At 37.1% G+C, this 11,265-nt stretch overlaps 1 protein-coding gene across 1 annotated transcript; it reads right to left on the reverse strand.

Moving 5' to 3' along the window:
* Positions 1-5,657: 5,657 nt before the first annotated feature.
* LOC128894814 (uncharacterized) lies at positions 5,658-6,734 on the reverse strand. Its single transcript, XM_054156826.1, is given in 4 exon segments — positions 5,658-6,149; positions 6,152-6,194; positions 6,333-6,511; positions 6,578-6,734. Coding segments are annotated over 4 exon segments (555 nt in total). The 3' UTR covers positions 5,658-5,973.
* Positions 6,735-11,265: the final 4,531 nt, after the last annotated feature.

The following is an 11,265-nucleotide window of genomic DNA, read 5'->3' on the forward strand; positions in this document are numbered from 1 at the left end:
ATATATTATATTAATATAGTATATTAATATACTACACTCTAAAACAAAACTCAAGATTGTTGAAATGGATTCACATTTTGGAGCCATGTTTCTAATAATGACGTAGAAAGACGTGAATTTCAATTTTGTTCATGACCTTTCTAAACCAATAAAAATAAAAAGTTCATAATGAATTGTCCAGAACAATTAAAGAGCTACAAAATAGTATATATACAACATAAAACCTAAGTACTTTTACTTCGACTAAAGGTTTGTTAAAATAGAACATAGAAGTATTAAAGAAAAATCGAAAAAAAAGTGTTGGTTCATCATAATACAATACAGTTAATTATAAATTAGATGTCTTCTCATAGAACTCATTATTTCTGGTCATACTTCCATTTTTTTATTGCATACCCAATTTTGTGTACAAAAACATGATACAATCATAGAAACTCTGTCTTAGAGCTCTGTGCAATCGTAGAAACTAAGTACACGAAGAAGGAAATAGAAGGAAACAAAGTTCTTCCGATCTTTGCGTCTGTCTCTGTCAATCAATCGATTTAATTAAGAAAATGGAGCTAAGACGCGAAAATAAACGCGACGTGACGCGACGTAAACCGTACACTTACCTTATTAGGCCAGTCCCATTTCCTCTTGGCGAGTACAATTGAAGAGAAAGACTGACGCTTCCGAATCAGAACTTAACTCTCTGCATCTGGTCGGGAGCTACCATAACATCTGACTCAAGAGCACATTTTCGTCAGATCTCGGATCCATAGTAACCGTAGCCTAAGAAGGATTTATAAAACTTCAAAAAAGTAAAAACATTACGCCAAGTACATGAAACAGTGGAGTACTCAAGGAGTTACCATTGAAAAATAGAAGATCCTCATAAAAAACTACAAGAAAATAGAAAAAGATGTGAAATCGAAATAAGCTGTCAAATGATTTGCCTAGATTTCCGCGGCCTGGAAGTCAAATGGTTGACGTAGCCAGGCAAGGCATTATAGATCATCAATACCCATACTTTCTCTTTTACAGACTTTCAGATAATTTGTCAATTTAAAACTCTGACAATATGAGTACACTTTCATCATTTTGCATTTTAAAATAATTCTTATTCATCGACACCTTGGCCTTGCCTGGCCACGCCAAGCATTTGACTTCCAGGCTGCGGAAATCTAGGCAAATCATCTGGAGCTTATTTCGATTTCACATCTTTTTCTATTTTCTTGTAGTTTTTTATGGGGATCTTCTATTTTTCAATGGTAACTCCTTGAGTCCTCCACTGTTTCATGTACTTGGCGTAATTTTTTTACTTTTTTGAAGTTCTTTATCGAATTTCACTTCTTTTTACAAATAATTTATTATATAGAATTATATTATAGATATATTATAGATATCTATTATAGAGATATCTATATATTATAGATATCTCTGTAAACTCTACATAAGAAGTCTAAATTATTATTTGTTTGTTTAAGGGGTTATACGCAGTTAGAATTTTCAAAAAATCGATTCTTTTTTAAATTTTTTTCTCAATGTACATACATTCAAGAATGTACAACAAAAATTTCAAGTCGATCCGACAAATATTTTTGACGTGGCAGCCGAAATAGTAGCGAGCGAGCGGCAGCGGCCGAGCGACAGTGGCCGAGCGGCAACTGCCTCCCTGGAGTATCCCATCGGACGTCCCTTTTCGGATCTCTCTATTCTATTCTATGCGTTGTGAGACAGTGTAGTAGTGTTCTTTTTATACCTGAGCAAAATTTTAACGGTTTCTCTTCCCAAACTGACAAATATTGAAGAGTATGGTCAGTATATGCAGCGTAGCTGAGCAGTGAAGTCGTGCGTCCGTTTATACAAGCGGTGTAATTTCTTAGTGAAAATGAAGTGTAGCAGAGAAAAAAGATCATCTGCCAAGGTGCAGAAATCGAGACCGAAAAAGAGGAAAAACGTTTTTAATCCGAAAACTGTCGAGATGGGCGAAAGTAGTTTTAGTTCCTCTGCGAAAAAACTAAGAATACAAGATGAGATCAATGTTCCGCGTGATCCGACAGTTCAATACAGAATTTTTAATTTTATAACAGTGTTTGCAGTGATTTCGAAATATGTAAAATGTCAAACATGTAATGGAAAACTGAAATTCCAAACTGCATCTGAACGAGGACTCGGTTTTAAGGGTGTTGTACAATTAATTCTTGTCCGTTTATCGACCATTCTTATGCTATAAATAGACGATTTCTATTTGTTATGAGAGTACTCGGACTAGGATTGAAAGACGCGCAAAAATTCTGTGGATTGATGGATATGCCAGCCTTCATCACACAGAATACGTATGATTTAATAATAAGGAATATACACGCATGCGGAGAAACATTTCAAACAAGCGTGTAATGAAGAAAAAAATCTTATAGCTGAAAATCAAGGCGAAGTTCATTCGACACAATTAACTATATCTGGCGATGGTACGTGGAAAAAGCGAGGGTATAGTTCATTATACGGCGTGCCATCGCTAATTGGATACTATTCAGGAAAAATCGTAGATCTCATAATAAAAAGTTCATGGAGGAAGAAAATAAATACTGCAGAGTACAATGAATGGTATAGAGACCATAATGAAAATTGGTACGCAAATCATACAGGTTCTTCCGGAAAAATGGAAGTCGATGCAGTAATCGAAATGTTCCGACATTCAGTGGATAAATTTGGAGTAAAGTACAAAAACTACATTGGAGACGGTGATTCTAAAACATACTCAGGAATTTTGAATGCTGCACCGTACGACGACGAAGAAGTAAATAAGAAAGAATGCATTGAACATGTACAGAAAAGAATGGGCACGCGACTCCGGGAATGAGTAAAAAAACATGTCAAAACTGTAGAAAAAGAAGGAAAACAAAAACAAAAAAAAACTCTTGGTAGAAAAGGCAAACTTACCAGCAAAACCAGCTATATGGGTTACTTATTACCATTATTGCTCTACAAATGAAAACCCACAGCACGAAAAGTGCCCAACCGGACCGAAGTCATGGTGTTCTTGGCAGCGCGCAGCAGCTGCGAATGAGTTACCTTCATTGAAGCATAATTATCCAACATTTCCGGATGATGTCGCTCAAGCTCTGTATCCTATTTACAGTGATCTCAGCAATGAGAAATTATTAAAAAGATGCGTTAGTGGCTTCACGCAAAACAATAACGAAAGCTACAACCAGCTCATATGGAAGATAACACCAAAAATTGGCCCGAGTGGATAAAAAATAGTAGAAATGGCTGCATACATCGCTGCCGGAATGTTCAACGAAGGTACAGCATCATTGTTATACTATATGAGTGCAATTGGACTCTCCTTGGGGCACAATGCGCACTCATATGCTGAGAAAGAGGACGCCGAGCGAAGAGCGCAAGAGAGCACACGAGAAGGAAGAATGATCCGAAGACAACACCAAATTGATTTATTACCCCGGGTCCACACTGTGCGAACACTGGTTCGCGTACATCGTTCGTGAACATCGTAGCTAACCCTGTTATTCACCGGTTTTCGCCCTAGTGTGGACGGGAAATAGCAGAGTTCGCTAACAAATGACCCTCCTAATAGGCGTAAAGTCGTAAAAGTAACTGTGTTCGCGAACCAAATTCAGCCATCCACGAGGTGGTGGATCCGGCGAACACGTTCGGGAATAACATCGCCTTTTTTCTCGTTCTTGTCCCTTTTCGAACCCTCGGAGCTTGGGCATTGCTATTCTTCCAACTGTGGGCCTGGTCTTTCAGACCACCCGCAGGTAGGTACATACTCCAAAGGGATAATATGCGTGACCGAAGTTAACATTATTTTCTTATTACTCATCCAAGTTTGTATATTTTTTGTTGTATCTTGATGAAAGTATATGCAATATATTGGCGAGATTTTTCTGATAAAAATGGCACCAAACACGATGCAATTCAGACAACTTCAAGTTTCGTTTACAATATGCAATATTTTTATAATATTAATACTTGATTCCGTGAGCCAGTAACCGATTAGAAAGTCTGTTTGAAAATAGGAAACAGATTGTAAAATTATTGCCAGGAGATAATTAGGGTCTATGAAAAAACTAGGTAACTTTTGTAGCTACGTGAACCTGATATCCGACTTTTCAAAAATTTATTTTTTTAATGGAAAATAATAGCATTTCGTTTGTACTTGATTGTACCATCAATAGATTCATTTGTACCTTCATCAATTAATAAATAAAAAAAATAAAAAAAAAATCACCCAGCACCTGACATTGAGATTTTTGAAATCTGTTTTTTCCCTATTCTTTAGAATCGTTTGTACCCGTTTGTACCGCTTTTCATGTCGTTTGTACCTCAATAGTTTATGATTTATAAGCAATCGTTTATACGCGTAAGGGGAGAGTTTGTCACTCATCAATTCTGCGTATTTCTGAAGAACTCATTTTAAAATGGAAACGTAAGGGAATGAAACCGCATTGTTTTCAAAATTAAAGTTACAGGCACAGAGGAAGAACAGATTTTAAAAAAGTTTGAAAATTAGTTTACTCCTTTCTTACGCGTACAACAATTGGCTGTAAAATTTAAACTAGTGCAGTATAAACGAAATGAAAAACAGATCATCAAAATCTCAATGTCGGGTGCTGGGTGATTTTTTTTTTATTTTTTTTATTTATTAATTGATGAAGGTACAAACGAAACTATTGATGGTTCAATCAAGTAAAAACAAAATGCTATTATTTTCCATTAAAAAAATAAATTTTTGAAAAGTCGGGTATCAGGTTCACATAGCTAACTTTTTTAAGACGTGAAGCTGACAAGGGACGTAAAATGGTATTTTAAAAAATATTAATAGGCAAGCATACTGTCTTAAAAAAAAGTTCAACGAACATTTCTTGAAGAATAGTATGTGTAATATATATAGGCTGTAACAAAATCAAAAATATGGCAATTGTAATTGTAATGAAAGGATGCAATTTGCAAGTTCATCCAGGGCGCAAAAAGGGGGTTCGTACCGTTCTTGAAGATAATACGTGTTAATGTTGTAGGTTATTGTTAGGAAATAGGTAAAAATTATTATTGTTTCGGTGTTTCACGAAATGAATTGATGTCATGAATTGTTATAATTGCACTTATATATATTTAGTCATAAATACACATATCTACATATACATCCATCCATCCATACGTGCATACAATATATACATAAATACATAATTACGATATATATATACAACGCATATTTACTATAATGTTACACATACACACTCATCCACGCGCGCAAACACATGTAAACTCTCACTCACTCACTCACTCACTCACTCACTCACTCGCACGCACGCACGCACGCACGCACGCACGCACGCACGCACACACGCACACACACACACACACAATTTAGATATATCTCTCCTGAGATGGAATATGCCCATATGGGCTTACAAAATAATTGGCAAATTCGTGTGGAATATCTTGAATCATTCCTGATTGCCTCCGTGGAACGGACCGAAGTGGTGTGTACGATTCCTCGCAGGTATCGTTCCTCCAATTGCCCGGTATTAGATTTCCCGTTGCCGGATCAAAATTATCGAAAGTACCATGGCGGCGAATAAATTGTTTGCGCATTTGCGTTGCGCCTTAAAAAATTATGGAGGCAAATACACGCCAATATCACCGTTGTTGCTTTTTCTGGTTGGAACAACATTGGTCGCCGCAAAACACAGAAAACTGACGCCAGAATTCCGAACGCATTTTCGACAACTATTCTCACCCGCAAAATTCGATAATTAAATATCCTTTTAGCGGAACCTTTCAATTGATATCCACTGAAAGGCTTCAATATATGTTTATTTTGGGAAAAAGCATCCTACAAATACAAAAGGTACTTTTATGTTTCCTCCTGGTAATTCACGTAGTTCCGGGAGATTCAAACTATTATTTACAATTTTGTTATAAAGAAAAGTTTTTTTAAAAACCTCCTCCATCAGAAATCCTTCCCTAGCACCCAACATTTGAAAAAATAAAATTGTATTCTCCATCAACAGCGGCAAATAAAACTATACTAAATGTGCCCTTATAATTGTAAACTTTGCTGCCGCTATTCATAGGTGCTTGCAAAATAATATGTTTTCCGTCGATAGCACCGACGCAATGCGGAAAATTAGTTTTTTCTTAAAAACATGCTCAACGGCAAGCCACTCTTCTTGTGATGTTGGAAACTGAAAAAGAGAATGAAATTAAAAACTTTTTAAAGAAAAATAAAATGAGTCAAACTTTCTTTTCGAAAAAAATGAAGACGAACGTTGGAAGAGTAAGGAGAACATCAAAATAAGTAATATGAATTAAAATATATTTACCTTCACAACATCTTTTAGGGCATCGATGAGTGCTTCACATACATCCGGCACAATTAGTGATATGCATCATTTCGACACTCGAAACATATATGATAAGGATTGGAAAGAATCTCCGGTGGCTAAAAATCTTAAAGTAATCAATAGTCGATCGGTTATTGAAATACTTATAGCAATTTTTGCTCAAATTGAATTTGTCAAAAATTCAAAGTCACTTCGTGTCATTCGAGAAAAATTCCTAAATCCACTTCCATCTTCCATCTGTAATTGATCCAATAGGGGAGCTCCTGCACGTTCTTTGAAAATTGCTCGCATCCACCACCTACGTTGACGTTTTCTGCTTCCTTCACATACTATGGTAGCTGTAGCAGCACGGATAATCAATTCATCTTCGCTGCTGGACATTGTTTTTTTGTAAATTAACACTAACTACACTGATTATACTGTCACTGGAATGATCACTACTGCTTCATCGATTACTCTACCGTGCAAAGTGCAGACGACTACGGACCGGGACTAGCTTTGTCGAAGCGGATACCCAATTTCGCTCGGTTCAATCTACCCCACTCTAACCAAAAATATTGAGGGCGAAGCAAAATTTCATATACTGTTTATGAGAGGCAATTGTGTGTTTTTCAAAGAACGCTTCGAAAAATATCTGGTTGTCAGATGTTTAACCCCTTAACCTACAATGACGGGCATAGCCCGCGTACAATGATTGGGCAAAACGTAAATATTACGGGCATAGCCCGCGTACGATGATCGGGCCAGAAGTAAATATACAATTTCGGCCCATCATCTTCGAATCTAAATCGTAGGTTAAGGGGTTAAAGGGGCAATAAAGCAGCTCCGCCGCGGGTCGTGTCATCCGCAGGTAATGACATAGTGACTTCGGACCTGTGTACAACATACCGTTGTCTATCGCCGACTCACGGTATGAGTCGTAATGGTCGTAAACTGCGACCAATAGTTTATGTGTTTAAAAAGCACTTTCAATTAAACATGCAGATATTCTTTATAAATTAATTATTATTTACTATAATTGTAAGCACTGATATTTTTGTGTTGATATTAATCAGTTATAAACGGGTCAAGATTTAAAGATAGTGCATTAGTAAATTGTAGCATCTTCACATCAGGATCCATGCGGCTTAAATGACACAATTCTCCATGTCGTGTAAATAGTAAAATCGACTTGGCATAAAATGACCCCTAGAGTAACAGCACGACGCGTATAGCCTTTCCGACAATTCCAAAGGGCCAATTTTTATGAGCAGGTGTATCGACAAGACGATCACCAGAATTCAGACGCGTACAACAGACTGCCGTAGTACTGCCCTGCTCACTAAAACATCTGTTTTTAATTATCTATATTTATTTTGCCCGAAACTCATGAAGCAAGGGACAAATTTTATATGTTTACAAGCGGGCAGTTGCTTCCCTGCTATGACTGTACGGAATACAATTATAATCAAAGGAAAAACTTCTTTCTGTATACCTAGGATAAAGTGCGGTTAATGAGGCCTTACCTATTACGGCGCGATTGCATACCATAAAATATGGGTTCAGATTTAGATTTATAATATGGTTGACTACTTTTCAATTTTTGAGAAAACATCTGATAAAGTCATTACTTTAACTTTTATTAGCAGCTAACGAGGGGTCTCTGAAATCCTCAATTCATTATCCATTTTTGAAATCCTCAATTTTTGTATCTATTTTTGAAATCCTCAATTCCTGGATACAGAAGAGAGAGGAGAAAAACATTGGATTCCAAAAAATCTGGGAGCGGAGTCGATTCCATATACGGATCTGAATGGTTTGCATATACACATATGCAATTTTTACATGACATAAACAAGCCAAGAGCAACAAGGGAGACAACAGATATTGAGGTGGTAAGTGTTTCTTTGTATCATAATTGTCGAAATGATTCTAAAATTGTAATAAACGTTCGTCATGTTTCTTTGCAATTTTCTTAACTTATAACCAATATATAGACAGCAATACTGATCACAGGAAAAATTTAAAAATCTTTTCAGAGACGTGACAGTGAAAGTGAGGTTTCTCAAAATAATGAAACTCCTTAAATCCGTATGAATCACTGGAACAAGGAAAGGAAAGGAAAGTAACGGATAGGGCGGATATTGCATTTACAACAATGCAAGAATTAGTTAAACAAAAATTGGAGAAGAAGAGGTACGAGTATTCGATATTTGGGGACTTAATGGCGCTAGAAATACGAAAGCTGCCAACCGAGCACGAGCGAACTATCGTCAAATTTAAAATGCAGGAAATATTATTTCACACTGCCATGGGAGCATTTAGACAAACAGACAATATGTCTGTGTGTTTTGAACGTGGAGAAAGCTGCAGTTCTGGATAATAAATTAATTTGTAAGTGTATTTTCTTATTATTCTTTTTATTATTATCGTTATGCGTATTATGGATATATATATACACTAACGGACAAAATTAAAGGAATACTTTTTTAAAACGTCATATCTATGGGAGTTTTCAACTGATTTTGGGGAAACTTGACGAGGAGTAGTTTTGAAATGTCCTCTAAATGTGCGCAAAGTTGCCTTGGCGAGGGTTGATACGAAGGGGTTAATTCACTTCTCTAAAGGGGAGGGTGTAGAAAAACGCCTCTTTGGAAAAGACCAGGGGTGACGGGAGGGATTGAAAAATTCAAAAAAACCTTCGGGGCGACTCTCCTAGATGCCCTGTACAAAATGCACCCCTTGAAATCCCTCTCGGACAACACCCCCTCCCACAATCCCCCACCCCATCTAAAATCCACAATTTTTGGGACTACAGTCCCGAATTTAGGGTCAATGCATTCCCTGGAATCTACTGATCCATGAAATGCCAACGCCCACGCCGTGCGCCCCATAGGCACCCCTTGGAGGGATGGAACAGTTCGCCACTTTTCAACACCCTTCGTAAGAGAGCACTTCCACACCTCGAAGGGCAATGAAATTGACCATGTTTATTCTCGGTACGTTAAGGATCAATGTCATTTAAAGCTCGTTTCGAAAACTGCCCCTGGAGCTGAACAGGTTGGCCCAGAGTTAGGGATGGTCCACTCACAGGTGTAGGGGTTGGAACGATGTTTCGTTCCAAGGAACACATGTGATACGGTCCAAGGCATTGGAGTGACACAGTTTTGATGTCTTTTCCCCGCGTGAATAGCATTAAAATACGAAAATGTCGTTTTTTTTTTTGGAAAACCCACCCGCGAATTTAGGCCTGTGTACCAGTTGAACGAGTAACCCCACGTCAACGCCGTTCGTGGATTCGGATGCGCGAATGCTTTACTGACAGGTCCCCAAAAACTCGGATATTTTGAATCACGCTTTCATTGTCAAATCGGAGTAGATTTGAAAGAGTATTAAGTGGGCCGAACGGAGCCGGCATGCAGAAGTGGAGCGAGGGCCTGCAGCCGTACGTAGTTAGAACAGTTCAGCCCACGTTAAATTGGAGTCCGGACTGGTCTCCGCCATCCGAAGCCGCCATTTAGTTAAAAATTAATATTTTGCAAATCCCCACGATCAAACACGAGATAATACATTATACTAACGAGAAATATTTTTTTATTTCAGATAATACAGTCCCGAAATATCGTGCTCACCGCAAAACGTGTTTTTTTTGGAAGTGCTCCCGGTGATGAGCTGTAGCGGCTGTTAGAAACATTATTTTCATACCACAATACGTACCCGAAGTTTTAAATCAATACATTACAATGTTTCTCCAGGAAAAATTCTTAAAAAGTGGCCTTTTTCGGCCTTCTAACTGCGTATAACCCCTTAATTGAATAGAGTAAAATAAAGGAAGAGGGGATAACAAAAGCGAATATATATATGCCTTGCCTGGCCACGCCAAGCATTTGACTTCCAGACCACGGACATCTAGGCAAATGTCTAAACAGTCTCAGTTTGTGGTTGATACACTATTTAGCTTCTTCATTTCACCGCCAAAGTGCGGAGCAGTCAGTTTACATGAGTTGTGATTAGGGTCCGAACGTCTGCACTGTTGAACACAGCATTGTAGCTGCGGATAGTTGGAAAACACCGAATTTTTCATTGTGTTATACAGTGTTGCCTTTGCACTTTGCTGGAAAGCACCTTTATGTACTGGCAGCTCATTTCGATTTCACTTTTTTTTCTACTTTCTTGAATTATTTTAGGGGGATCATCTATTTTTCTATGATTACTCTTTAAGTCCTCCACTTTTTCATGTACTTGGCGTAATTTTTTTACTTTTTTGAAGTTTTTCATAGGGATCTCATTTCTTCTTACAAAGCTACTTTCGATAGTGAATGACTTCAAATAATAGAAAATGGGAGATCAGTTTGAATCCTTTAAGGTTTCATAAGTACGCGGAACGCATTGCAGGAAGTTTCATTGCAAAAAATTTATGAAAGAAAAAATGTAATCACTTTATCAGTAACATTAAAATGCAACAAGACTTTCTGTCATGTGTCATGGGTACTTTTGAGAAATTAAAGGATTAAGTTTGACCTTTCTTTTTCTATATTATTGTAATACAATAAATTATGTGTTACAAATAGTGGATCTCTGTTCATTTTCTAATTATTTAAATTTCTTGCAACAAAACTTCCTCCCATACATTGTGTGTACTTTTGAGAATTCTAAGAACTGAAACTGATATTGCAATACGATTAATTGTGCATTACAAATAGTGAATTTCTTTTTTCATTTCTCGCTTTATCTTTAACATTCGAATTTCTTGCAACAAGACTTTCTGCCACGCGTTTTGCGTACTTCTGAATTTTATTCTAATACAATAAATTATGCGTTACAAGTAGTTGATTTCTTTTTTTCATTTCTCACTTCATTTTTAACATTTAAATTTCTTGCAGTGGAACATCCTGCCATGCGTTCTGTATACTTTTGGAAACTTAAAGAACTG

Source organism: Hylaeus anthracinus, unplaced genomic scaffold, assembly GCF_026225885.1.
Source record: "Hylaeus anthracinus isolate JK02 unplaced genomic scaffold, UHH_iyHylAnth1.0_haploid 4, whole genome shotgun sequence".
In the NCBI taxonomy this organism is placed as follows: domain Eukaryota; kingdom Metazoa; phylum Arthropoda; class Insecta; order Hymenoptera; family Colletidae; genus Hylaeus; species Hylaeus anthracinus.